General features: G+C 47.3%; 1 protein-coding gene across 6 annotated transcripts in view; it reads right to left on the bottom strand.

Annotated features, from left to right (window-relative positions):
- Nucleotides 1-25471, bottom strand: part of LOC111836332 (disks large homolog 4-like) — a 58828-nt gene that overhangs the window by 14072 nt on the left and 19285 nt on the right. For 3 of the 6 annotated variants that reach the window (XM_072717626.1, XM_072717625.1, XM_072717627.1), the window contains 2 exons: nucleotides 5140-5190; nucleotides 3508-3632 (listed from right to left, as the gene is read on the bottom strand). In XM_072717626.1, the coding sequence (XP_072573727.1) occupies nucleotides 3508-3632; nucleotides 5140-5190 (176 nt within the window). Of the gene's footprint in view, nucleotides 1-3507; nucleotides 3633-5139; nucleotides 5191-8214; nucleotides 8269-25471 lie in introns of those variants that run through there. The other 3 variants (XM_072717624.1, XM_072717623.1, XM_072717628.1) reach the window with 2 other exon arrangements.

The following is a 25471-nucleotide window of genomic DNA, read 5'->3' as shown; positions in this document are numbered from 1 at the left end:
ATCCAGAGACGAGACTCTGGCCAACAAGAAAGGAACCCTAGGTTCAATACTCTGAGAGCAACACGGCTCAGCCCCAAGCAAAGCTGGCTGTTCAGTTTATACAAAACCCCAACCCAGTCCTCCAGTTCAGATTAAGGCCACAAGGACCATCCCCATTGTCTCGGGAATAAACACGATGGTGGCACATATGTAGCAACTAGCCTCAGACAATGTGACCATTCTGTAGCTGCTGGCACAGTCTGCATGAAATTACTGTGCCAAAACGTGCTCATTGTAGCCTGGTTCTGCCTATTTGACAGTTTGTCAGAGTGAAAGAAAGTGAAACAATATGTAAAATACCACAAATAACAAAAACAACAACCAATGGTACAGAATTAAACCAATAAGCCTTTGTTGAATTTATTTGTGCGCACAAAGGCAATGGTGACACAATGCATGCTAATGCTAACATTAAGCGCTAATGGTATGCCTTGTCAATAATTCAGTACAGCATGTGGCTGCACTGTTAATCAGAACAGAATTAGGGGTGGGAGCTACAAACACCATAACACATGCATCTTCTCATCTAGGTCCCATCTGACAGGACTAGAGATCTGCAGGAAACATTTAATGGGCAAACGAATGGGCAACAACATCATAAATAGTTCCAGGGACACACAAGTCATCAGCTGCACTGAAAAACATGCACTGTAAATCAAGAGCAAGCCACAAACCTGAATCTGGAGCTAAGCTGTGACAATATCTGAGTTCACGCAGTGACTAGATGCACTGCAAAATTCCACATGCGGGGAACACAATGGATCTAATGTTAAATGGTATGTTCTGAATACATATAAAGAACCGTTTGGTGTCCATACACTTAGAAATCTGAGATCTGGGATGTTATATACAGGTTTTGAAAGCATACAGTGTTGTGTGAATCTTATGGACATTTTTGAACAATAGCTCATATTGTCATAGGGCTCAGTTCACAACTCAGAAGGCCCAGTGGACCGGAAAGCTGCAGTGAAGCCAAGGGCCAACTCAATCACCCCCGTCAGTTCCAGAGGACACATGGAGATCAACCCCCTCACTGCACCCCAACTCATATGCTAAAGGTATTCAGTGGGTAGAGCACTGGAACTCTCTTCCAAAAAATCTGGTTTCCCTTTTACCACCTCAGTTGCACTGGCAGCGCACTGGAGCGCCGAATCACAAATTCAATGTCTGAAATTCCAGCAAACAAGCCTGAGCTCTGCTCCTCTAACCCCAGCTGTAAACGTCTTGGCCCGTAATCAAGAAGCTTCTGCAAGGAGATTTGAGTCACGGGTCGGTCTCACTGGAATCCTGCCTGCCGTCTTGATCCAGTCTCCTTCCGACCACAGCCAGTGAAGAAACAAGCTAAACTCAACACGCCAATCTTTCCTAGTGTCGCTCCATCACCTGACTGTTTAATGCTCTACTTAGTACAACGACTGTCTCAGCTTCTCAATCTGGTTTGCTTACCAGCTCTATTATTAGCTTATACACATCCTTATGTCGGTTTAGCTCTGTCACAGTCATAGATATTTGTGTACATATAGCAGCTGTTACTATATATTCCTGTGTGTCAGACGTGTGTGATTTGCTAGTTGAATCCAAGATCTAGGGAATTACGATGACTTCACAGACCCCTCACATAAATCCCGAGGGTTATTACTAGTAATATTTTTGAAACTTCTAGTTAAAAATAACCTAAAAGTCTCATTAGTCATTACTGTTTATTACCTGCTACATGGGATCTAAAATGAATAAGCACTTATTACATTACTGTGACATCCAAAGCATTCGAGAATCTAAATTACTGGCTTGATAATAAAACTGGACACAACATGTTATTTTCTTAAATTATAGATCATAATTAGTAGTAACTATATTTAGAAACATTAATATTAAAAAAAACACAAAAAAATCACCAGTTTTAATTTCTTAAGTAGTGGAAATTAATCTGCAGATGACTGGGGCAGATGACTGTTGGCGCTGTTCCTGCCTGGGAGTCAGACGGTCAGATTTGACCTGGTTATTTGGGAAAGGCTTCCGACCCTCCGAGCACCGGAATGGCATAGCTATCGCCCCGGGATACCGTATCCAGTGTGCCTGGATCACCAGCTCCGTGTCCCATTCCCGCACCGGGATACCGTATCCAGTGTGCCTGGATCACCAGCTCCGTGTCCCATTCCCGCACCGGGATACCGTATCCAGTGCGCCTGGATCACCAGCTCCGTGTCCCATTCCCGCACCGGGATACCGTATGCAGTGCGCCTGGATCACCAGCTCCGTGTCCCATTCCCACACCGGGATACCGTATCCAGTGTGCCTGGATCACCAGCTCCGTGTCCCATTCCCGCACCGGGATACCGTATCCAGTGTGCCTGGATCACCAGCTCCGTGTCCCATTCCCGGCTGCCCCTTTCCCCTTCGGTTGCCAAGGCAGTCGTCTGTAGGCGGGTGTGAAACCTTAGCGTGTAGCACACTGGTTGCCCACCAGATCGGAGGTGCTTCTCACACAGACCCAGCTGGGCCTGACTCGCAATATGGACCTGAAAGAGCCGTCCCTCTATTCCTCGACGCGATTAGTTTATCCACGGAGGACGGCGGAAATTTATCGGGAACGGCAGAAACGGCAGACTGCAAATCTGGAATTTAGGTTACTGACACGCTGCTCCGGGCAGGAGGGCAGGAAACGTGTTTTGTGTGGAAAAGCCGTTTATTTTTTTTTAACAGACGGGAAAAAAAGGAGTCGGCAGCTTCTGTTCTTTGCAAAGCTGCAGATTAAGAGGACAGTCATGCAGAACGAGAGTCTGAATAAGTCACAGACTGAGGAGGCGGTGTGCAGGCCTCTGCTTTACAGGAAAAGCAGGAGCTGTGTTTGGGGTGCAACCCCCCCCCCCCCCCAGCTGAGGTGAATCACAACAAACACAGAATATGTACGGCGACGACTGGGAAGTTGTGAGCTCACTTCACACAAGGATCTTTATGATGTTTGTATAGTGAAAGAAAAGCAGGGCTGGAATTACCGTTTTCGGGGCCCTAAGCAAAAGTTGATTCATCTAATTTTCATTTGTCATCTTCCTTCCCATCCTGACAAGTTCATCAGACGGGGGGCCCCCTGGTGGTCATATGGCCCTAGCTATGCAGCGGCTTAGTTCGCTTATGCCTTGGGTAGGCCCAGATGACAAGTACCCCGTTTAATGGAGGAATCCAATCTACATATTTGTGCTGCCACCCCCCCCCCCCCTCCAATGATGACATCACTTCTGTCAACACTTGGCTGGTCCCACTGATTGTGAGGCCAGATGAGGCTCACACCAGTGCTATGACCTTGGAAAGCCTCGAGCCATGCAGAAGGGTGGTTTGTACCATGATAGGAGAATCAGCGGGGGTGTCAGCACCAAACCCCCGACCCCTCCTCAGCCAGATGGAAGAGCCGACGCGTGTTGGCGGTACAGCCTGGGCTGCGGAGTGATCAGTCATCATCAGACGCCCTACCTGAGTCTGCCGTCCTGTGCAGCTGCCCCTCCTGGGATGATCTTGGTGATGAAGATGCTGCAGTCATCACCGATGTGGGGGTTGTCTGTCCCCCCTGCAATGCTGAAGCCCAGACCTGAGTTACCCTGTGCTCAGACACACAGAAAGGGTGATATTAGTGAGAAGGAGTCTGGGGGTGATTACATACAAGCCAAAACAATGTAAAGGTCGGAGCAGGTCTGCATGCAACAGCAAGTTCATAAGGTCATTGCTCTTGGCATTTAATAGGCGTCTGGAGCAGATCACTTCTCAAGCTAATAATTAATAAGGAATGAACTAAGTCCACAAGTCAGAACTGGGACTGATAGTTATTTATTTTTTTAAGCATGGAAATACTGTGCTTGAATAACTGAAGTTTAATAATTTAGACAAAGGGACTTAAATTTTCATAGGTTATAATGATGTAACTCATGGATGTCAAATGGAATTTTCTCACAGCTGCTTCTGCCAGAAACCACGCAAGCTCACTGATCACAATCCATCCAGCTGAGAAGTAATAACAGTGTTATGATACGGCAGCTCAGTAGGTGGCGCTGTTCCTTCACACTTCCAAGGGGTGGGGGCTTGAGTCTTGCGTGTGTTTCTATTGTTGAAGTGCCAGATATTTTAGGACTTGTCAAAACCCATCCTTCAGGGCTGTCAGGTTGCCAGGAACCCATCTCAGCCCATCACAGGGCAGAAACATGCGCACATAGTCGTACTCTACGAATTTTGGAGAGAACAATTAGCCTAAAGGCATGTCTTTGGACAGTGCAAGGAATTCAGAGGTCGGAGGAAACTCATGCAAGACAGACAGAACATGTAAAATCCTGACACACAGAGCCCTCGAACCCGCAACCCTGGAGGTGTGAAGCAAATGTCTGACCCATCTTCATTATATTGTCCTATTGATCGAATTCAGAAATAATGAAAAAATTATGAAAATGTTGGATGTTGTACAGCTGCACATTTATTTCGCAAAAAAAAACATGCATAATATATGGCATGTGTATACGATGTATGTATTTATCAGAATATGCACACATTCTTTCTCTGTGAATAAATATACATTTTCCATGCATGTTATTTGCATAAACTCTTGTGCAATACTGAAGAGCACTCAGCAGAGATGTTGTCCTGTGGGGTGATTCCGATTAAATGTGACACACCCGGAATTGGGGAAAAACACACACACACACACACACACACACACACACAATTGTTTAATTGTTAGCAAAGCACAAACATAATGCATGGCACTGCTCTGAGACGATCTCCAAAGTGCACTGCTGCGGGGAATCAATAAGTATCTGATTATTAAAGGCTGAAAAGCTCAGAGGAACCTCTCAGGCAGCAGCCCGCAGATTAATCTCCAGAATGCTTATCGATTTATCGATCGCCTGGGTATTTTCACAATCCAATTCAAATACACATCTTCGGGCTCATATGGACACATGGCCAGAACGGACAACCTATTCTGAACATTTCGCAAAGAACATACTGCTCTGCTTTCCTTTCTTCCGCTACTTTTTAAAAGCGGACTGACGTGACAGTCGAGGGTACGTGCGGAGATCTTCCATGATGTTTGAATACTGAATGGGTCAGAAGACTCACCCTTTCCAGAGTGATTTCCTCGTACTCCACTTCTCCATCCGTCCCATTCACCTGATGGAGAGAGGGGGAGAGAAAGAGAGAGAGAGAGGGAGAGAGAAAGAGGGGGAGGGCAGGATAACACTCATTAGCACAAAGACCCCTTAGAGTTTACCTCCAGCGGGGAGCAAGGAGATACCCAACCGTAAGAAAAAACAGAATCACCCACAAACACACAGAAAGAAACACACACACTCTCAAACAAGCACATGGGAGGCTTCAGCCCTATGCAGCACAGCACTAGACACTAGAACTGGAACATCCTGACACAGACACCTGCTGTCCAGAGAGAGTCGCACTACCTCCTCTGACCACATGATGGCAGCACTTGTCAGATGACCAACCATATATACGGTACAAACATACGTTTAATATATATTTTTTTGCCCATAGAACACCTACAGAAACACCTGACGGTCTGAAGCACAGAGAACAAGGAGGTACATAACGGTGAGAGAGAGGTGTCCCACTACCCTTTGACAGGAGGAGAACTAAAAAACAGACAGGACTGGCAGAGGAGAAAGAGAGAGTGAGAGAGAGAGATAGGGAGAGAGAGATAGGAGAGAGAAGGAGGAATTCTGTGTGTATGTGCAACCAGGAATGTGGATGCGTGGGAGAGGAAAAGAGAGAATTACAAAGGGAGATGGAAAACAGTCAAAAGTAGATGAAGACAACAAAGACAACAGTCCGTGGATGGAAAAAATAAGGAAACTGAAAAAGGAAAAACTGAAAGGGGGATGAGAACCTGGCATTCATCAGACATTTAAAACGCATTCCCTCAGTCTCCTGGCACTGCAGTAAGAAAAAAAAAATCACAGCAGATAAGCAGAGTGGGCCAGGGTGATGTGCCATGCAGCTCAATGACATGACAGTGCATAACAGCACTGCAGCCAACTGTACGCTATGTAGGCATCAGGCCTGACTGTACATAACACCAGCGCAGGTACTGCAGCTGACTCTGCATTATGCAGGTACCAAACCTGACTGTACATAACACCAGCGCAGGTACTGCAGCTGACTCTGCATTATGCAGGTACCAAACCTGACTGTACGTAACACCAGCGCAGGTACTGCAGATGACTGTAAATTATGCAGGTACCAAACCTGACTGTACGTAACACCAGCGCAGGTACTGCAGATGACTGTAAATTATGCAGGTACCAAACTTGACTGTACGTAACACCAGCGCAGGTACTGCAGATGACTGTACATTATGCAGGTACCAAACCTGACTGTATGTAACACCAGCACAGGTACTGCAGATGACTGTAAATTATGTAGGTACCAAACCTGACTGTACGTAACACCAGCTCAGGTACTGCAGATGACTGTACATTATGCAGGTACCAAACCTGACTGTATGTAACACCAGCACAGGTACTGCAGATGACTGTACATTATGCAGGTACCAAACCTGACTGTATGTAACACCAGCTCAGGTACTGCAGATGACTGTACATTATGCAGGTACCAAACCTGACTGTACGTAACACCTGCGCAGGTACTGCAGATGACTGTACATTATGCAGGTACCTAACCTGACTGTATGTAACACCAGCACAGGTACTGCAGATGACTGTACATTATGCAGGTACCTAACCTGAGTGTACGTAACACCTGCACAGGTATTGGGGCTAAAACCCTTAAGAAACTAATTTCTGTCATTAATAATGGCCACAACTTTATGACTTTATGGTTAAGGAGGCATCCGAAGGAAACCTTGTTCCCACCAGTGGTCAATATAGGGCAGAACAATGACCTCCAGGCATGATGTAACAAAAAGCTGCCCTTTGACCCCGGAAAACATAACAGTTTTATATCAAATAGCAGTTTCATATCAAAGCCATATCAAATTCCAAACAGCAGCTAAAACTGTAAGAAAACCAAATCCATTTTGAGAATGAAGGACCAATTGAAAAATGATTTCCGGCACCCGTGGATCCCAAAATTAGACGGGCCCTCCTATATTTTGAGAAATGCTGCGATGGCACCTTACTTCAATACTTCCACTTACAGGATTTAACCTGTGGAACAATCAATAACAAAGGAGCTATTTAACCGTTCGATTTTCCAGAAAGCGGAAAGACACCTCCGGCCACTGAAATGCAGAGTAAGTTGTTATAAAAGCATGGAACCTGAAGAGCAGCACCTCTGGGCAGCAGCGTCTGAATTATTCAACAGCGCAGCAGCGGCAGGTTCAAGATGTATCCTTAATCTGGAACCAAAGGCTTACGTCCCTATTACATAAACGCAGCCACTAAAATAGACCACAATCATTAACGCGCCATTTCTTTCAGCATTAATCTGGGGAAGCTGCCTGGCCTGAAACGGCCAGCTACTGATCTTCCTTGTCGAGCGCGATACGCTGCACGGGACCTGGGTACCGTGGTTTAACATGACACCATAAAAATACTATTTTGCTGTGTACATATGAACTGAACTAAAAGAAGCTTCTAAATGTCACTAATGTAAGTCGAGCAGAAATGTATTGGTACCCACCAATCTGAATCAAGTCGGAGCTTATTAATCCGTCCATCTGTTTTCCATACCTGTGTTTGGCAAACCTGGAGCGGATCCCAGGAAGCAGAAAGCTCGAGGCTCTCTGGATGGGATGCAAAACTTAATAACGAAACGTATCCTTTGAAACGCATTAGAGGAAGAAATGACATGTGATACTTCAGGGGTTAGGAAAAATACAGGCTTGAAAAGTAAATTTATCCACAGCCCAACACACACTGAGGGACAGGGAGCTTCCAGCACTTTCTTTGTGGGAAACTGAGGAGCTGACAGATGGAGAGATGTTGGAAAAGGGTGATGAAACACTAATGGAGGGGCAGACCAAAACCACCTGGACAAGAAGAACTAGAAGAGACAAGATCAATCTGAGACGATGGTAGAAAGAACTGAACCCAACTGGTAAAGAGGGGTTTGGACAGGATGGAGGGAAGAGAAGATATAGAATGGAGGTTAAAGGAGAGAGACAGAAAGACGGGAGAGAGAGGAGAAAGAGAGAAAGGAGAGGAGAAATATAATCCTTACGTAGGGAGAGCCATCAAGTGTTTCAGTGTTAACAACCAGAGGAGTAGTGTGGGCCTAGAGAGACACAATAAAGACAGAATAAACAAACCAGACGATTGAGAAGATCAGAGGAAAGTGGCGGCCTGCCGGGGAGAAAGAGGTGCCGTGCGGGAGCGGGCCGAGGGCCCTCCCACCTTCCTCCCGCCTCCGTCCTGGGTACGCTTGGAAGCACACGCACACCCCCGCTCCGCTCCGGTGTCAAGAGCCTGTCAGCTCATACAGCCCCCATACGGATCACTAACTAACTATCCCTTATGGGCCCCTGGCACCGGAGACGAGGCCGGCTCCCTCGGGGAATGCTCAGCCGGCGTGCTTGACTTTTCAGGGATGTGGACACAATATTCCTGCTGCTCCGAAACGGCATTGTCTTGGATCTCAACAAAACATCAAATCTGCCCTGAAACTACTCTCCCAAGGATTTGGAAATGACATCAGTGCTGTCCTGAAACTGCACTCTCAGGGATGTGGGCACAACATCAGCACGGCCCTAAAATTGCTCTCACAGTGATGTGGACAAGACATCAGCACTGCCCTAAAATTGCTCTCTCAGGGATGTGGGCACAACATCAGCACTGCCCTAAAAATATTCTCTCAGGGATGGGGACAAAATATCAGAGTCTCCTGAGAGTGATGTCCCATGGATGGGGACATGACATCAACGCTGCCTTGAAATTGCACTCTCAGGGATGTGAACACGATATCAGCTCTGCCCTGAAACTGCACTCTCAGGGACGTGGACACGAGAAGCATTTTCTCACCCAAAAACTTCACCTAATGTTCTACTACCAAAAGGCAGTGAGTATCCTGCACTGAGATGATATCATATGCCAGGGTCTGAATCCTACTGCCGTGATATTTCAGCCAAAGCATGTCACCGCCGTCTGTTGTACTCATTTGACTGCCCAGTGATTGTATTCTCCAGCACTGCCGCTATCTGAAAAGCACCGGTGGTGCCAAACACTGATATCATAAGTGCAGGCTGCACACTCTTCACCCCTCACACCTATAGGCCTTTTCCACAGTGGTTGAGTGACGTGCGGCTTTCATGTTCCACTTCACCCAGATTGATATGAAATGTCAATGGCAGGCACTCCCGCGGTGACGCTTCGACAGTGCCTCCCCTCCTGGCCTCCCCTCCTGGCCTCCCCTCCTGGCCTCCGCTTGTGCTCCTTCAGTTTATCACTTACCCACTCCGTGCTTCCAAACCACATAATCTGTCTTCACTCCCTCGCAGCTACCCTCTCTCTCCTGCTCTCTTTCCCCCATCTTCTCTTCTTCGTCCGTCCCTCTCTCCACATCACCTTCTTCTCTTTCCTCTCTCTCTCTATCCTCTCTCTCGTTCTCCCTCTCACTCTCTGCGCCCTATTGCTCTCAGTCGCCCTCTCAGACCAGATGGTGAACACTCGCAGCCCCGGGCCCAACTCCCCGCGACCGATACGCTTCCCCCCCCCCACCACCACCCCCGTGCCCTTTCAGAAAACGCCATGTCACAGCACCCCCCCTCCCCCCGCGTGGTCGTCATCCCTTCTGCGGACGTACAGGATGCTCCCACTTGCCGGCATTTGCGTTGCTCCCCGCCGCAAAAAAAAAAAATCGCGTGTCCTTTAGCCGGCAGGAACACGGAGTGATGAGCGGAGTAAAATAGGAACGCGCACAAAACGGCGCACAAGCGCCACATGTCCACAGACTCCAAAGCGAATCTGCCCCCCAGCACCCGGTCCCACCGGAACTCTCCCTCCCGATCCGACGTTTTGACAGCATATTGCCAAAAACAGAGGGATACTTAGGCTGTTGGGATGGGAAGGGGGGGAAGGAACGGAAGAAACTGGAATTGGGAAATGATGCCAGCAGGACAGGGATGTGACAAGAGAAAGATATAGTACTAATATTACCACTGTTACAGACAGCAGACCCAGTAGTAACACCTGTGCCAAAACAAACAAGGGCTCCAATCCATCAATCTGCCACGCCATGCAGCAGGAAATCTCTGCAAGCCTGAAGCCCAGCCCACCCAGCAGGACACGCACATGCTGGCACTGTGGGCAATATACAGCCACCGATACAGCTAAACCGCATGTCACTGGACTGTGGGCGGAAGCCAGAGTACCCAGAGAAAACCCACGCAAACACGGGGGGGGGGGGACATTCAGACTCCACACACACACAGCTGGGGGTGGGAATCAAACCCTGTAAAGTGAGTGGCTATAGCACCACCTACCGAGCCACCATCTGACTCTCATAACGCTAATGCCGCCTGACACTGTCGCTAATATGGAAGTTAACACTGATACCAGCACCACTGACTCTCATAACGCTAATGCCACCTGACACTGTCTCTAATATGGAAGTTAACACTGATACCAGCACCACTGACTCTCATAACGCTAATGCCGCCTGACACTGTCGCTAATACGGAAGTTAACACTGATACCAGCACCACTGACTCTCATAACGCTAATGCCGCCTGACACTGTCTCTAATACGGAAGTTAACACTGATACCAGCACCACTGACTCTCATAACGCTAATGCCGCCTGACACTGTCGCTAATATGGAAGTTAACACTGATACCAGCACCACTGACTCTCATAACGCTAATGCCGCCTGACACTGTCTCTAATATGGAAGTTAACACTGATACCAGCACCACTGACTCTCATAACGCTAATGCCGCCTGACACTGTCGCTAATACGGAAGTTAACACTGATACCAGCACCACTGACTCTCATAACGCTAATGCCGCCTGACACTGTCGCTAATACGGAAGTTAACACTGATACCAGCACCACTGACTCTCATAACGCTAATGCCGCCTGACACTGTCTCTAATATGGAAGTTAACACTGATACCAGCACCACTGACTCTCATAACGCTAATGCCGCCTGACACTGTCGCTAATACGGAAGTTAACACTGATACCAGCACCACTGACTCTCATAACGCTAATGCCGCCTGACACTGTCTCTAATATGGAAGTTAACACTGATACCAGCACCACTGACTCTCATAACGCTAATGCCGCCTGACACTGTCGCTAATATGGAAGTTAACACTGATACCAGCACCACTGACTCTCATAACGCTAATGCCGCCTGACACTGTCGCTAATATGGAAGTTAACACTGATACCAGCACCACTGACTCTCATAACGCTAATGCCGCCAGACACTGTCGCTAATATGGAAGTTAACACTGATACCAGCACCACTGACTCTCATAACCCTAATGCCGCCTGACACTGTCGCTAATATGGAAGTTAACACTGATACCAGCACCACTGACTCTCATAACGCTAATGCCGCCTGACACTGTCTCTAATATGGAAGTTAACACTGATACCAGCACCACTGACTCTCATAACGCTAATGCCGCCTGACACTGTCGCTAATGTGGAAGTTAACACTGATACCAGCACCACTGACTCTCATAACGCTAATGCCGCCTGACACTGTCTCTAATATGGAAGTTAACACTGATACCAGCACCACTGACTCTCATAACGCTAATGCCGCCTGACACTGTCGCTAATACGGAAGTTAACACTGATACCAGCACCACTGACTCTCATAACGCTAATGCCGCCTGACACTGTCGCTAATATGGAAGTTAACACTGATACCAGCACCACTGACTCTCATAACCCTAATGCCGCCTGACACTGTCGCTAATATGGAAGTTAACACTGATACCAGCACCACTGACTCTCATAACGCTAATGCCGCCTGACACTGTCTCTAATATGGAAGTTAACACTGATACCAGCACCACTGACTCTCATAACGCTAATGCCGCCTGACACTGTCGCTAATGTGGAAGTTAACACTGATACCAGCACCACTGACTCTCATAACGCTAATGCCGCCTGACACTGTCGCTAATGTGGAAGTTAACACTGATACCAGCACCACTGACTCTCATAACGCTAATGCCGCCTGACACTGTCGCTAATGTGGAAGTTAACACTGATACCAGCACCACTGACTCTCATAACCCTAATGCCGCCTGACACTGTCGCTAATATGGAAGTTAACACTGATACCAGCACCACTGACTCTCATAACGCTAATGCCGCCTGACACTGTCGCTAATATGGAAGTTAACACTGATACCAGCACCACTGACTCTCATAACGCTAATGCCGCCTGACACTGTCGCTAATATGGAAGTTAACACTGATACCAGCACCACTGACTCTCATAACGCTAATGCCGCCTGACACTGTCGCTAATATGGAAGTTAACACTGATACCAGCACCACTGACTCTCATAACGCTAATGCCGCCTGACACTGTCGCTAATATGGAAGTTAACACTGATACCAGCACCACTGACTCTCATAACGCTAATGCCGCCTGACACTGTCGCTAATATGGAAGTTAACACTGATACCAGCACCACTGACTCTCATAACGCTAATGCCGCCTGACACTGTCTCTAATATGGAAGTTAACACTGATACCAGCACCACTGACTCTCATAACGCTAATGCCGCCTGACACTGTCGCTAATACGGAAGTTAACACTGATACCAGCACCACTGACTCTCATAACGCTAATGCCGCCTGACACTGTCGCTAATATGGAAGTTAACACTGATACCAGCACCACTGACTCTCATAACGCTAATGCCGCCTGACACTGTCGCTAATATGGAAGTTAACACTGATACCAGCACCACTGACTCTCATAACGCTAATGCCGCCTGACACTGTCGCTAATATGGAAGTTAACACTGATACCAGCACCACTGACTCTCATAACGCTAATGCCGCCTGACACTGTCGCTAATATGGAAGTTAACACTGATACCAGCACCACTGACTCTCATAACGCTAATGCCGCCTGACACTGTCTCTAATATGGAAGTTAACACTGATACCAGCACCACTGACTCTCATAACGCTAATGCCGCCTGACACTGTCGCTAATATGGAAGTTAACACTGATACCAGCACCACTGACTCTCATAACGCTAATGCCGCCAGACACTGTCGCTAATATGGAAGTTAACACTGATACCAGCACCACTGACTCTCATAACGCTAATGCCGCCTGACACTGTCGCTAATATGGAAGTTAACACTGATACCAGCACCACTGACTCTCATAACGCTAATGCCGCCTGACACTGTCGCTAATATGGAAGTTAACACTGATACCAGCACCACTGACTCTCATAACGCTAATGCCGCCTGACACTGTCGCTAATGTGGAAGTTAACACTGATACCAGCACCACTGACTCTCATAACGCTAATGCCGCCTGACACTGTCGCTAATGTGGAAGTTAACACTGATACCAGCACCACTGACTCTCATAACGCTAATGCCGCCTGACACTGTCGCTAATGTGGAAGTTAACACTGATACCAGCACCACTGACTCTCATAACGCTAATGCCGCCTGACACTGTCGCTAATATGGAAGTTAACACTGATACCAGCACCACTGACTCTCATAACGCTAATGCCGCCTGACACTGTCGCTAATATGGAAGTTAACACTGATACCAGCACCACTGACTCTCATAACGCTAATGCCGCCTGACACTGTCTCTAATATGGAAGTTAACACTGATACCAGCACCACTGACTCTCATAACGCTAATGCCGCCTGACACTGTCTCTAATATGGAAGTTAACACTGATACCAGCACCACTGACTCCTTAGTTCACTGCTGTCCTTAGTCATATCTTTTTTGGTCACATGGGGAAGACTGACTCATTCACGCAGTGTCGTCATGTCGACGGACGAGTGTCATCATTCATCGCTGTGTGTGTCTGTGTGTGTGTGTGTGAGAAGCTACTACGGAGATCCTGCCCACGGGGGCCGAGGGGGACGCTGCCACATCCAGCTGTCACCCATTCGCTGCGCTCCATCAAAAGAAGATGCGATTGGCCACACGGCCGTCACTCACTCCGTCGTCTGTAACGGTGCATCTTATTGGGTGGGTGAGTGAACTATCATTGCATGGGTGTGACAGAAGAGGTATCAATCTAAAAGTTACATCAGCCGGAATCTGGCATGTCGAAAATCCATCTGACTGCTATTTTCAAAAAATAAAGAGTGAGAATGGGGCATCCTTTGAAACCAGCAAATATAAATAAACTTGTTTGGACTGAAGAAAGAGGTCTGCTTGTTGTTTCGGAGTCTTGGAAAGAACCGATACTATTAATACAGCGGATGAAACATTCCCCCGCCATGTGACAGGAGTCTGTCTTCAGCGCCTCTATTTCCGCGTGCTGCCTCCTTCAGTGCGGCTCGTGTCACCTGAGGGCCCCTCTAGAAGCCCAGCACCCCCCCACCACCACCACCACCACATGTTCCCTGACAGCCTCTCCCCCCCCCCCCCCTCCCCTGTTATGTCAGCCACTGCCGCAGCTTCTGGAAGGATCCGCCGCAGCCCGCCGTTAATTGGAATGGCAGCCACGGTGCGACCAGCTCACTCCCGAGACAGACAGCGGCAACGGCGGTTTTAGGCACGGCAGCCAAACAGGCGAGTTCAGGCCGACGTGGTCATGCGTGAAGTCATGCAGAACGACTGCGTGTTATCTCTCAGCACAGCTGTGTATGACAACACGCTGTGACAGTGGCGTATATCATCACTCAGCAACGGTGGTGTATGACGTCACTTATTAATGTTGGTGTATGACGTCACTTATTAATGTTGGTGTATGACGTCACTTATTAATGTTGGTGTATGACGTCACTTATTAATGTTGGTGTATGACATCACACAGCGTTGTCAAGTGCCACCATACAGCACAGCTCCATGTCAAATCCAGGCCTTCTCCAAGCTGGACTTCCAACAGCATCCCCCCCCCCCCTGGAGTGGACTCCAACTTTGTTCCATCAGGCCAGCCCAACTCCCCAGTAGTGAGGGACCTCCTCTTTTCACCTCTAACGTTTCATCTGTCTTGTTCTCCCTCCACCAGCTTCAGTTGCAGGCCTTCATCGGTTTCAGAGGCCTGCCACTGGCACACAGACCATCTCGCAAACCTCACTGTCCACAAAGGGCATGGGAGACAGCAGTAACGCCCCCCCCCCCCCCCCCCCATCAAGTCATTCTCTCTCCTGAGCCAGAAATTATCATCCCATTTCTCACTGGAGTTGACTCTTCAAAAAAAGACCCAAGACCAAGTTGTGAAAGTTAACCAACAGCACCTCATACATGACTTTGCATACCCCAGTAAAGTGTTACGTGGCACTTTATGGACACAAACCTGAGCTAAATCCTAATGGACCTTTTCCCCATTGGCATTCAACGAACTGTAAGTGACTTTGGATAAAATCTCATTAAATATTTGTTGCCTGCTGTTAACTACAGTAGTGGTGCATTTCCCATGTTAGTGATTCTGTTTGCTTGCTACATAATGCATCTGTGGTTGCTTACTCAGGCTTGGGGAGTAAAAGGTGTGTCAGGAGGGCAATTATTGCTGACTCTATGACATTTCCACTTGACACCCCCTTAATATCGTGATTCTATGACATAATCTAATGTGTGTGTCACAACAGATTAAGTGCAAACTCAGAAAATGCATTTAACTATTTCATCGTTTAATGTATCCAAATTAAAATGTCCCATTTTCTCTCTCTCTCTTTTCCACACAACCCGCCCCCCCCCCCCACCTCCCAGTTCGTGCCAAGGTGGCATCCTTCTCCACTGACCAATTGTTACCATGGCTACACCATAGCAACCGTTGCTGGGCCCTTTGGGAGAGCCTGTTACCTCGGCAACCAGGATTTCCATAACAACTGTTGTCAGACAATACAGCATCACAGAAAGAGCAAGATACGGAAGAGTAGTTGAACTTCTAATTGCCAAATTTATATTCCCATTTAATCACAATCACTCTACGAAGACGGGGTTAAATGATTTTATTATGCGCAGTATAATTTTTTTTCGATCTATATTCAAATTTAACCATAATGGTGTCCCAAATAGCAGAGATATATCTGCATTAATTTGTTATTACTTCAATAACTTTCTGCTAATGTGAATTTCGTAAGTATTGTTCATCTCTAATGAAACCGAGCAGCCTGGCGTTCGGGCAAAATTTGACGTTCGGATTGTCGCCAAAATATTTAGCTTGGCTGTCAGGCCAGCGGGATGCAAAACGTCTGGTACCTGAGCACAACCTGAGCTAAAGATCAACACAGAAGCAGCTCCCTGCGAGTGAAATTCCTCAGGACCCGGGATCAGAGCGATCCGCCTCACAGTGCTGCAGGCACCAAAGCCATCTCAGGCTGCCTGTGAAAACAGCAGCACGGTTACGGCCAAGAAAACCACCAGCAAGCAGGCGGGGTCAGCCTGAATCTAAGAGCCCATTTGCTGGCTGTACAGATGGGTGTGGGATTGGCTCCACTGCGTGGACAGAACCCCTGGACCAGGTCTATGCGACACTGCTAGCTTAAGTGAAAAAGTGCATATTACAGCCATATTACTGTCGCGTCAGCAAAATAATGACAACTATAATACTAATTAAAGACACTCTACTGATCCCCATGGGGAGCCACACACTGGCCCTAAGGTCATGTGACTCACCTCTGATGTGGCAGAGACAGAATGGCAGCAACACGTCAGCCTACCTCTCACAATGCAGAAGCCTGGAAGGTCCTTACAGGAACATGAGGAGATGTCATGCTGGTCCTTAACACACACACACACACATACACACACACTCTCATGCTTTCCCCCGTCCTTACAGACACCCACACACACACCGGCGGGTCTCTCACACCCCAGCATAAACGTCCATCAAGCTCCTCACCAGCTCCTGAAGAAAAAAAACGTTCTCCACAAAAGCAAACGCCTTCCCCTCAGCTCCCATTGTTCCTATTCCGCCACAGGGGCCTCTATCTGCCTGCTTCTGGGAGATAACATCCTCGAACAATCGCGCAGACGTCTCACGCTGACGGACATGCAGCTTCCACTTGGAAAGGCCCGAAGACGGGCCCCGTTCCCAGGGAGTCTACAGATGCCCGTCTGTGAGCTCATCAAAACAACACGCCAAATAATGCACAGCGCAATTGTTCACACTGACAGGTCTTTTTACTAGAAGGTTCTGAATTTATTTTAAACCTGAACTGACTACTGTATTGTTAACATCAACAGATTCCTGAGTTTAAGGCTGGTAATGACAACCCATGTGATGTCCAGATTTAGATAAGACTCAAAGTTATTTTAAAATGTTTAGACACTCCATTCATCCATGTTTCAACCAACTATCCAGCACAGGGTCACAATTAGTCAGGAGCCTTTTTCCAGGAAGCAGGTGGCAGAAGGCAGAACACCCTGCATGGAATTATAGGCACTACAAAAAGCACTTTGAACTTTTTTCAGTATTTAAAATTCTCTTGACACCAACAGATGACTAAGCAAAGATTCTAAGAAACGTCACGGAACAAGCAAGCCTAGACTCTATGGCGAAGTATGAGAACAACTTTTCTGGGAATTAATACACGTGGTTTTGGTGGGGATTCATCATCAAGGACTGACAGGGAAAGACTTGCACATTTCACACAAACTTACACCAGGGAGACAGTGGAGTTTTTTGCAGTAATATAAGCACAAGAACAGCCACCTCAAGGAGTCTGTGGAGAGCGCAGTCACACCCCCGTCTGAGGAACAGGCCAAGGTGTCCCACACACACACACATACACACACACACTAACACCCAAGTACACATATGATGCTATTAATGATCCTTGACTGCATTCTAGCTGGACAGAAGATTTAACTCTTTTATTTTGAAAGAAGTTCAAAGTCACATTTTGGGTCCCTGGCATGACAGCAACACCAGTGCACATTCAGGCGCATTTTTAGAGACAGAACCGTAAACGCCTCCTCCACTTGCCCCACCCTCTACTCCCGTGCTCATCACAGTGTCCCCCACCCTCAGAAAAGATCTCTCCCATCTCCACTACTCACCTCCTCATGCCCCAAATTACAGACCAATTAACAGCGAATCCCCATTTGCCACCATCAAAGGGAAAGAGCAGGAGACGGTCCCAGAGCAGGAGACGGTTCCAGAGCAGGAGACGAGCGATCTTAGCGTACACGGGCGGTCTTCTCACACGAGGCTTTACCTGCCACCTTTTCCAAGATCACAAAAAACAAACCCATTAAAGCTCTCAGTCTGACGGTAAAGAGGTATAAATCAGTTCATCACCCAAAGCTGCAGTACAAAAATCACTTTAATCCATTAAAATATGTGACATCTATCACTCGGCCTTACTGTAGAGAGAACAAAGTAAACATGAAGTAAAGGATATAAAGAATAAATGTCAGGCATGGAATACTTAATGGTTCATCCAACAACTGTATAGAGTAAGAGCCTGAAATCCATCCCTGGAACAGGGGGACATACATGGGGGGGGGGGGCACAGGGGCATCGATCCCTGCTTATTGGTCACCAGAGTGCCCCTCCCCAATCACTTACTAATTCAAAACATATCATTGGCTGAAGACAAGGTTGGCCACACTGCATAAACTAGGGCTTGTCTTATGCCCTCCATGTTAAAAAAAATCCTAGTCACCTCTGCCCTGGCACCGCAGGGTGCAAGAAAGGGCACCTCAGGGTGCAGCGCCAATCCGTCACAGGATTCAGGCACTATCGACAATTTACAGACACAAAGATGCATGTTCGGGTTGTTCAGACTAAATGTGTGGCGAACATGCAAACTCGCGGGGAGAATGCCACTTCCCGGCCATGAAGGTGTGAGACAACAATACTGCCCACGGAGCTGCTGTGTGACCCATAATCATAACGGCAAAGTTATAAGGCAAAGGCATGGAAACAGCTGCATCGGGACCTTTTATAAGCGACAGAGGAAATATGAGGAGGAAAGAGAACTGGCTTGAAGGGTGGGGGGCACAGATGAGTGCAGGGGAGCATGGGGTGATCGGGGGAGCAGCCAAAAGCACCCCAGGGGTCTTACGCAAGACCCCACGAGAGACACGGCTTAGATGCTCTCTGTCTGCAATGGCTGGAACACAGAGGGACAGGGGAAACAGTCTGGAACAGATCGTCTGTCACAGAAACAAAATGTAAGGAGCAGGGAACCCAAAAGGGGACCATAAGGGGCGACAGGGGGCATTGGGATGGAAGGAAATAGATGGGACACTCTACTAAGCAAGAAAAGGTATAAGAGGAAGACAGACTAGAGGGAGGGGAGCTTATATGAGGAACAGAATCTATAATCTGAGTGTGTTAGGGGCAGAACTTGCAAGGCAAGGAGCGTATAGGAGGAGCAGAATCTACAAGGCGGGAAGCGTGATAGAGGGCAGAACTTGCAAGGCAAGGGACACATAGGAGGAGCAGAATCTACTGGGCAGGGAGCATAAAGGAGGAGCAGAATCTCCTGGGCAGGGAGCATAAAGGAGGAGCAGAATCTACAAGGCAGGAAGCGTGTTAGAGGGCAGAACTTGCAAGGAAAGGGACGCATAGGAGGAGCAGAATCTACTGGGCAGGGAGCATAAAGGAGGAGCAGAATCTACTGGACAGGGAGCATAAAGGAGGAGCAGAATCTACAAGGCAGGAAGCGTGTTAAAAGGTAGAACTTTCAAGGCAAGAGGCATATAGGAGGAGAACAATCTATAGGGCAGGGAGCGTAACAGAGGAAACCCAAGAAAATGCAACAACACTTGAAGGTGGAATCCCTCCAAAACTATTACAGGACGTGATGGTGGCAGCTGCAGCATCCAGGCCCCTCCGCCTCCAGCAAACAGATCCAGTTCATGACCACCCAGCAGAAAGGGATCCCAGTCCAGGATAACCCACATGGCAGGGCTGTCTTTCCCCCGGTGAACCGTCTGGTCAATCCTGGCAGGGCCCCCCCCCCCCATCCCGGGGGCTTGGCCGTTGTCAGAGATGCTTTAGCAAACCCGCACATGGTGGAATCTGTTCACCCCGACATGTGAGTGCAGCTGAGCTCAAGGACCAGCATCCGGGTCAGAAGTTGCCTGCCAGTCCACCACAAACCCAGCTGGGCGCTCGTGTCATAGTGCAAAGGGCAAGAAGAAGTGAAGGCCATTAATGCAAGCAGAATTAATGCCACAAAGACCCCATCCGTTCTGAGACTCCTTATCCTGGTCAGGGGGACTGTATATGCAAAGCAACTCTACAGGTTCTTATGCAAATAAGAGAAATAAAAATAAATAGGGTTAGTAAACTGTAAAGACTAATTTAAGCAGAACTTAAAAACCGCTACACCTAATAATGTAGACATACAAACTGTCAAAGCAAGCCTTTGTCAAGCCCATAAGCAGAAAAAATATTTGTGTTATGTATTAATGTTTGCTATTCAAATGTATTTGTCTGTAAAGGAGTAACAATCAGAATATATTTCCTGTAAATTCGTCTGTTACCTACTATGCAGCACAGCCTGAACCGTGACGTTCCTGTGGTGAGCATAAGCACCCATTGTCAAACGTAATCCAAATATGTGCAGAATTTTCATTTATTTTTGGTTTTCTCACCTGAGGGACAACTTAGTGCAGAAGAACAAGCAAGAACTGCTCTACAGATGAGTGCCCATTTCATCCTGTGCCATCCTGAACCAATAAAGCAAAAAAAAAAAACCTTACAAAAAACCAATATAAGAGACAAATTCTTTCGGCCTGTATTTAAGCCCCAAATGATGAAGACACGTGACTCTACCCATCCATTTTCTCTAAATGTTTATCCACTGCAGGCTTGTGAATGACTTGGAATCTATCCCAGGAAACAGAGGGCACAAGGCGGGGGATACCCTAGATGGGATGCCAGTCCATTGCAGGACACGCACTCAAACGCAAATCTCATCGACTGAGGCCAACATAGAGAGGCCAAATCCTCGAACCGCTTGTATCTGGGCTGAAACTGGAATACACAGAGAAACTCCCAGAAGCATAAGGAGGACACGCAAACGCCAACCGCACAGAACCGGGGGGCACATGCGGGGCTCAGAGCCCCTCCCTTGTGCCACGTGCTGAGCCACCATGTCATCCAACAGGAGCCAGAACTTTTTTTTTTTTTTGCAAACGCAAAAATTCTCAGACCTGGTCCAAAAATAAAGATCACATGGCTTCTGAGGAGTGTGTCTGTTCAGACGTCGTAACACTGTCTCCGGTTTATACATTTCCAGGCAGTCTGGAGCAGCCTAAAGTTCTGCTGACTGCAACACGCTGGCAAAAACAGAAATCGGTAAAGCAGGAGATGGACAGGAGAAGCAGCTGACAGGGGAGTGGGGGGGGCGCAGCATGTATGTTAAGCATGGAGACAAATCACCACATCGCTTATTATTTTGCAAAATGTATTCGTGCAGCTATGTATCTACGCTGGTGTCCACAACCTGGACCAGAGTGTTTTATCCATTCATCCAGCCCGTCGTTTTTTGGAACAGCCAGGCTAGGAGCCTCCGTCCGGGTCCAAACTTCAGCTGGAGATTGAGCCTGTTCAGCTAGTCCTTCTGGTCACTGGTTTAGCGCCCGTCAGTTGCTCTGCTGCTCTCCCATCCGCTCCATCCTAAATGCCCATCTTCTGCGTCCCCCCCTTCCCCGGCTCTCCAAACCCTAACCTACTCAGCAGCTTTGAAGGCACCATCAGTACGACTCTTCACAGCTGTTCCAGCTTCCATTCCCACTTCAAACAGGCTTTTGTCGCGCTAAACAAGTGCAGCATCACCCTCCTGCTGCCTCACATGAGCAGCCAAGCCGTGGGTCTCCTCTCCTCCGGCAGCTTCCTTCTTTCACTCACTCACCCTGTTTCCTTCATCTCTCTGTCACTCAAAGAGTCCAGAAAGCTTTTGTCTGACCATGACGTCGTTCATCAACCAGTTGATGTGATGCTAATGGTTCCAACCAGGCGGAACAGACTGGAGCAAAGAAACCTACTCACTCATCGCATGCCAGTGTCCAGGTGAAACGGGCATCTGCCCTCCATGGAAACGGCTAAACCAGAAGAATACCTCTGCAGTGATGACGAGACCTTGGCCTCACCTTCTAAACCGCCGCAGCACCTTCACCTTAAAAGCTAGGCTGGCAGTCTGTAAACGAGAGCATTTTTTGCAGTATTTTCCCTTTCACTGAATCGCTGTTTTTTAAACCCACCCAAACCCGAATGACATTTACTTCAAGGTAAAAGAAAAAAATCTTCCTTCTACAGACTGAAAAAAGTTTCAAAGCAAAACCATCTTCTATTTCCCCATCTCCAGAAATAAAATGTTACGTGAAAAACTATATAAAAGTGACCAAAAAAAATTTAAAATTGATATCTTACATAACTATTTAATTGGTCCATCACAGAAGGACTATCACACCTTCTAAACTGGCACATATTCAGTATAACATTGGCTATGCCTTTAGCCAGAGTGCATTGGATTAATTCTGTCATAAATAATCAACGATGTTCCTTTGAGAAATCCTTAGATCCAGAAAGTCCTGCAAAGGATAATCCACTAGTCATTTTCCGATGTCCAGCTTCGCTCACTGCCAAATATCTACGACATTAATTTGACCACCAGCCATGCTGACAACGTATCAATCTCTCATCTGATTCCTTCAACACGTCGTCTCTAAAAGGTGCAACTGGGAATGTATTCACAGTTTGTTATTCGTCATTTACATGACTTAATTAAACCGGAGCCAAACCATCTTGCTTTGGTAGAGAATATTTTAATTCATACTAACAAAAATGGATACAGACAACAGAAAGATTATTAAATATTTTGCTGATCTCTTTTTCACACTTACATTCCTTGTGTGTGCTGTCGATGGGAAAGAAACCCATTTTTTAGCGTAGAAAAACAGCATACAAGCAGAGAACATCATACACATTCCTAACATGAGAGTTTGAAACTCCTGATGTATAAGAAACCACTCGCATAATACCCTTACGTATCACTCCTTTTTGACATGCTGAAGTAAACATTTCTATCATCCTCAAATGATTTTTATTTCATTACATGGCGGACGAAAAGTTCTGGGACGGTTTTGCAGCAAACACTCCAGCTAGAAGCTTATCGCACGGAAAATTATGCAGCGATAAGAAATAAAGCGGATTTATCAAAGTTCCTTGTGCCATTGGGATCAGGAAGAAGGTGGTGGGGGGGGGGGGGGGGACAGGTGCACAGCACGGAAAGCTGTAAGTAACCCTGCCAGATATGTCAGTGTAAATAAGCAAGACCTAAGATTTTGTCACTGAACACACAGTACCGTACATTTCCACAATGATACATGACAATCATATTTTATAATATCCTGCTTTTATACCAACAATGAGTGGTTTATGTCATGACCCTTTTTCCGTGTGCACTACAGGAAATCAATGCTTCCACGTTGTACCTTTATGCAAATATCGCGCCACTGATCAGAACCTTCGGAAGCTTCAGGAAACGGGATACTGAGGAGGACAGAGGGGCAGTGCCTTGGTCTGACGGAGGACCCTGCACTCCAACTCCACGGAGAATGGAAACGCTCTGTCGCAAAAATAAGGGGCGGCAGGAGGCGGGGGAGGAGGAAGAGGAGGAGGGAGTGAGACGTCAGCAGCGGTGATGCGGGATGGACCACAGGAGCAAAATTTAGTTCCGTAAGGCATCCCAAAAAGCCGTGGCCAGCTTCTTCCATCCATTTACCTTCAGCTCACGGCAAGAATGGAGTCCCTCAGTGCAGGGGGGGGGGACAGCAGAATAAACATTAAGAGACGCAGCAAAGCGTGGCTGACCACAGCGTTAGGGTGGCCGACTTAAATCAGCTAAGCCGGCTTTCTCCCAAAAAGTGCTTTTTGCTTTTCTCAATACTCAGCTTCTGACCTTCCCGGGTGCAGACAACTTAACCCCAAAAGCAGTTTTCGGATTTGTAGCCTCCTCCCTTCACATCGTCCACATCATTTTAAGATGTCCTGTCCGTGTCCTGCCCGACCACTCCTGCGTTACATCACAACAACTCAAAAAGGCCTCTCACCGATTTTAGTTTCTCGTGTGTTTTATGCGATATGCATCCAATGGTCTTCCAGAGCTGCTTCTCCGGAAGAGGGTCACGGTGAACCTGGGGCCGAACCCAGGAAGTACACGGCACAAAGCGGAAATAACCGGAAGGTCCATCAAAGGGTACATACTCGCATAACCAGACGAGCAAGAGGCAAATTTAGCAGCGTACCGGCAAACTCGACAGGGGGGGAGCTGGCTTTCAAAGTGTTTGAGGCTACAATGGCGGCACGGCAATCCCAGTGTCAAACACCAGTTGATTTACTGACACAAAAAGTTTTAATATATTGGGGCTCTTTGGGATGTTGGTGAAGTGCAGCTCTGCGCGATTTTTTGCTCGCTTGAGCATGAAGGAAATGCATCACCGGATGTCCCAGAACCCCTCCCTTGTTTATTCCTCCAAGCCCCACACTTAAGATGCAAATTACTACGGCTTGGACGAGCGAGGGAGGGGTCTCTTCTGCCGGCGGCCAAGCGTTGAATAAGCATTTTTTTTTTATATTCTAAAAGGCTCCTTTTGTTCATTTACTCTTGAGGTGTATGAGGCGTATTGGCAAATCAGCAGTGCTGCGTGGATGAAACTTCTTCTGTTGCCGTTTTTGGAGATGGTGCAGGATTCAGCCATAGTCTCATCATTTGGCCTTGAATGTGGCATTTCCAGAATGCCAGATGTTGGCATTACCTCGGATGCTCGACGTCCAACGTTTTTGCAACACAAGATGCATCAAACATTAGAGCTCATGCCAATCAGACAGCTTCCTACTGTATACAAGTTGCTCCAGAGAAAAGGTCATTCGGCAAAGCTCTGCTTGGCTTTCCCACAATAAAACTGCCAGCTATGAGCAACTTAACTATCCATCTATCCATCCATCCATCAATTTTCCATACCGCTCCTCCAATGTTAGGTTACACTGAAACATGTTAATTTTGTTTCCCCATAACTGAACTGCTACTTTATTATGTACAAACATCAGGAAGAGTCCTTATCCTAGATAAAAAAAATGGCCTAATCGGAAATCTCTGTGCAGTTGTTTAGCTGCAATTTCCAAAATGTCAGCAAGCACCTTGTAGATGCTAATAGTGTAACTGGTCAATAATAATTGGCTACGCCTAGCAGGTTTCTACATCACTGGAATTCTTACCATTCACACCTAAGCCATCTGCATCTAAATGTGGGGGCTTCGTATCCCTCTGATTCAGGCAGAGGTGGAAATTTCAGGTCCAGAAAGTAAAAATCCAGACCATGATTTA

The sequence above is a fragment of the Paramormyrops kingsleyae genome, chromosome 10 (genome assembly GCF_048594095.1).
Source record: "Paramormyrops kingsleyae isolate MSU_618 chromosome 10, PKINGS_0.4, whole genome shotgun sequence".
NCBI lineage: Eukaryota > Metazoa > Chordata > Actinopteri > Osteoglossiformes > Mormyridae > Paramormyrops > Paramormyrops kingsleyae.
Note: the sequence above shows the minus strand (reverse complement) of the source record. Positions and strands in the feature narration are given on the sequence as shown.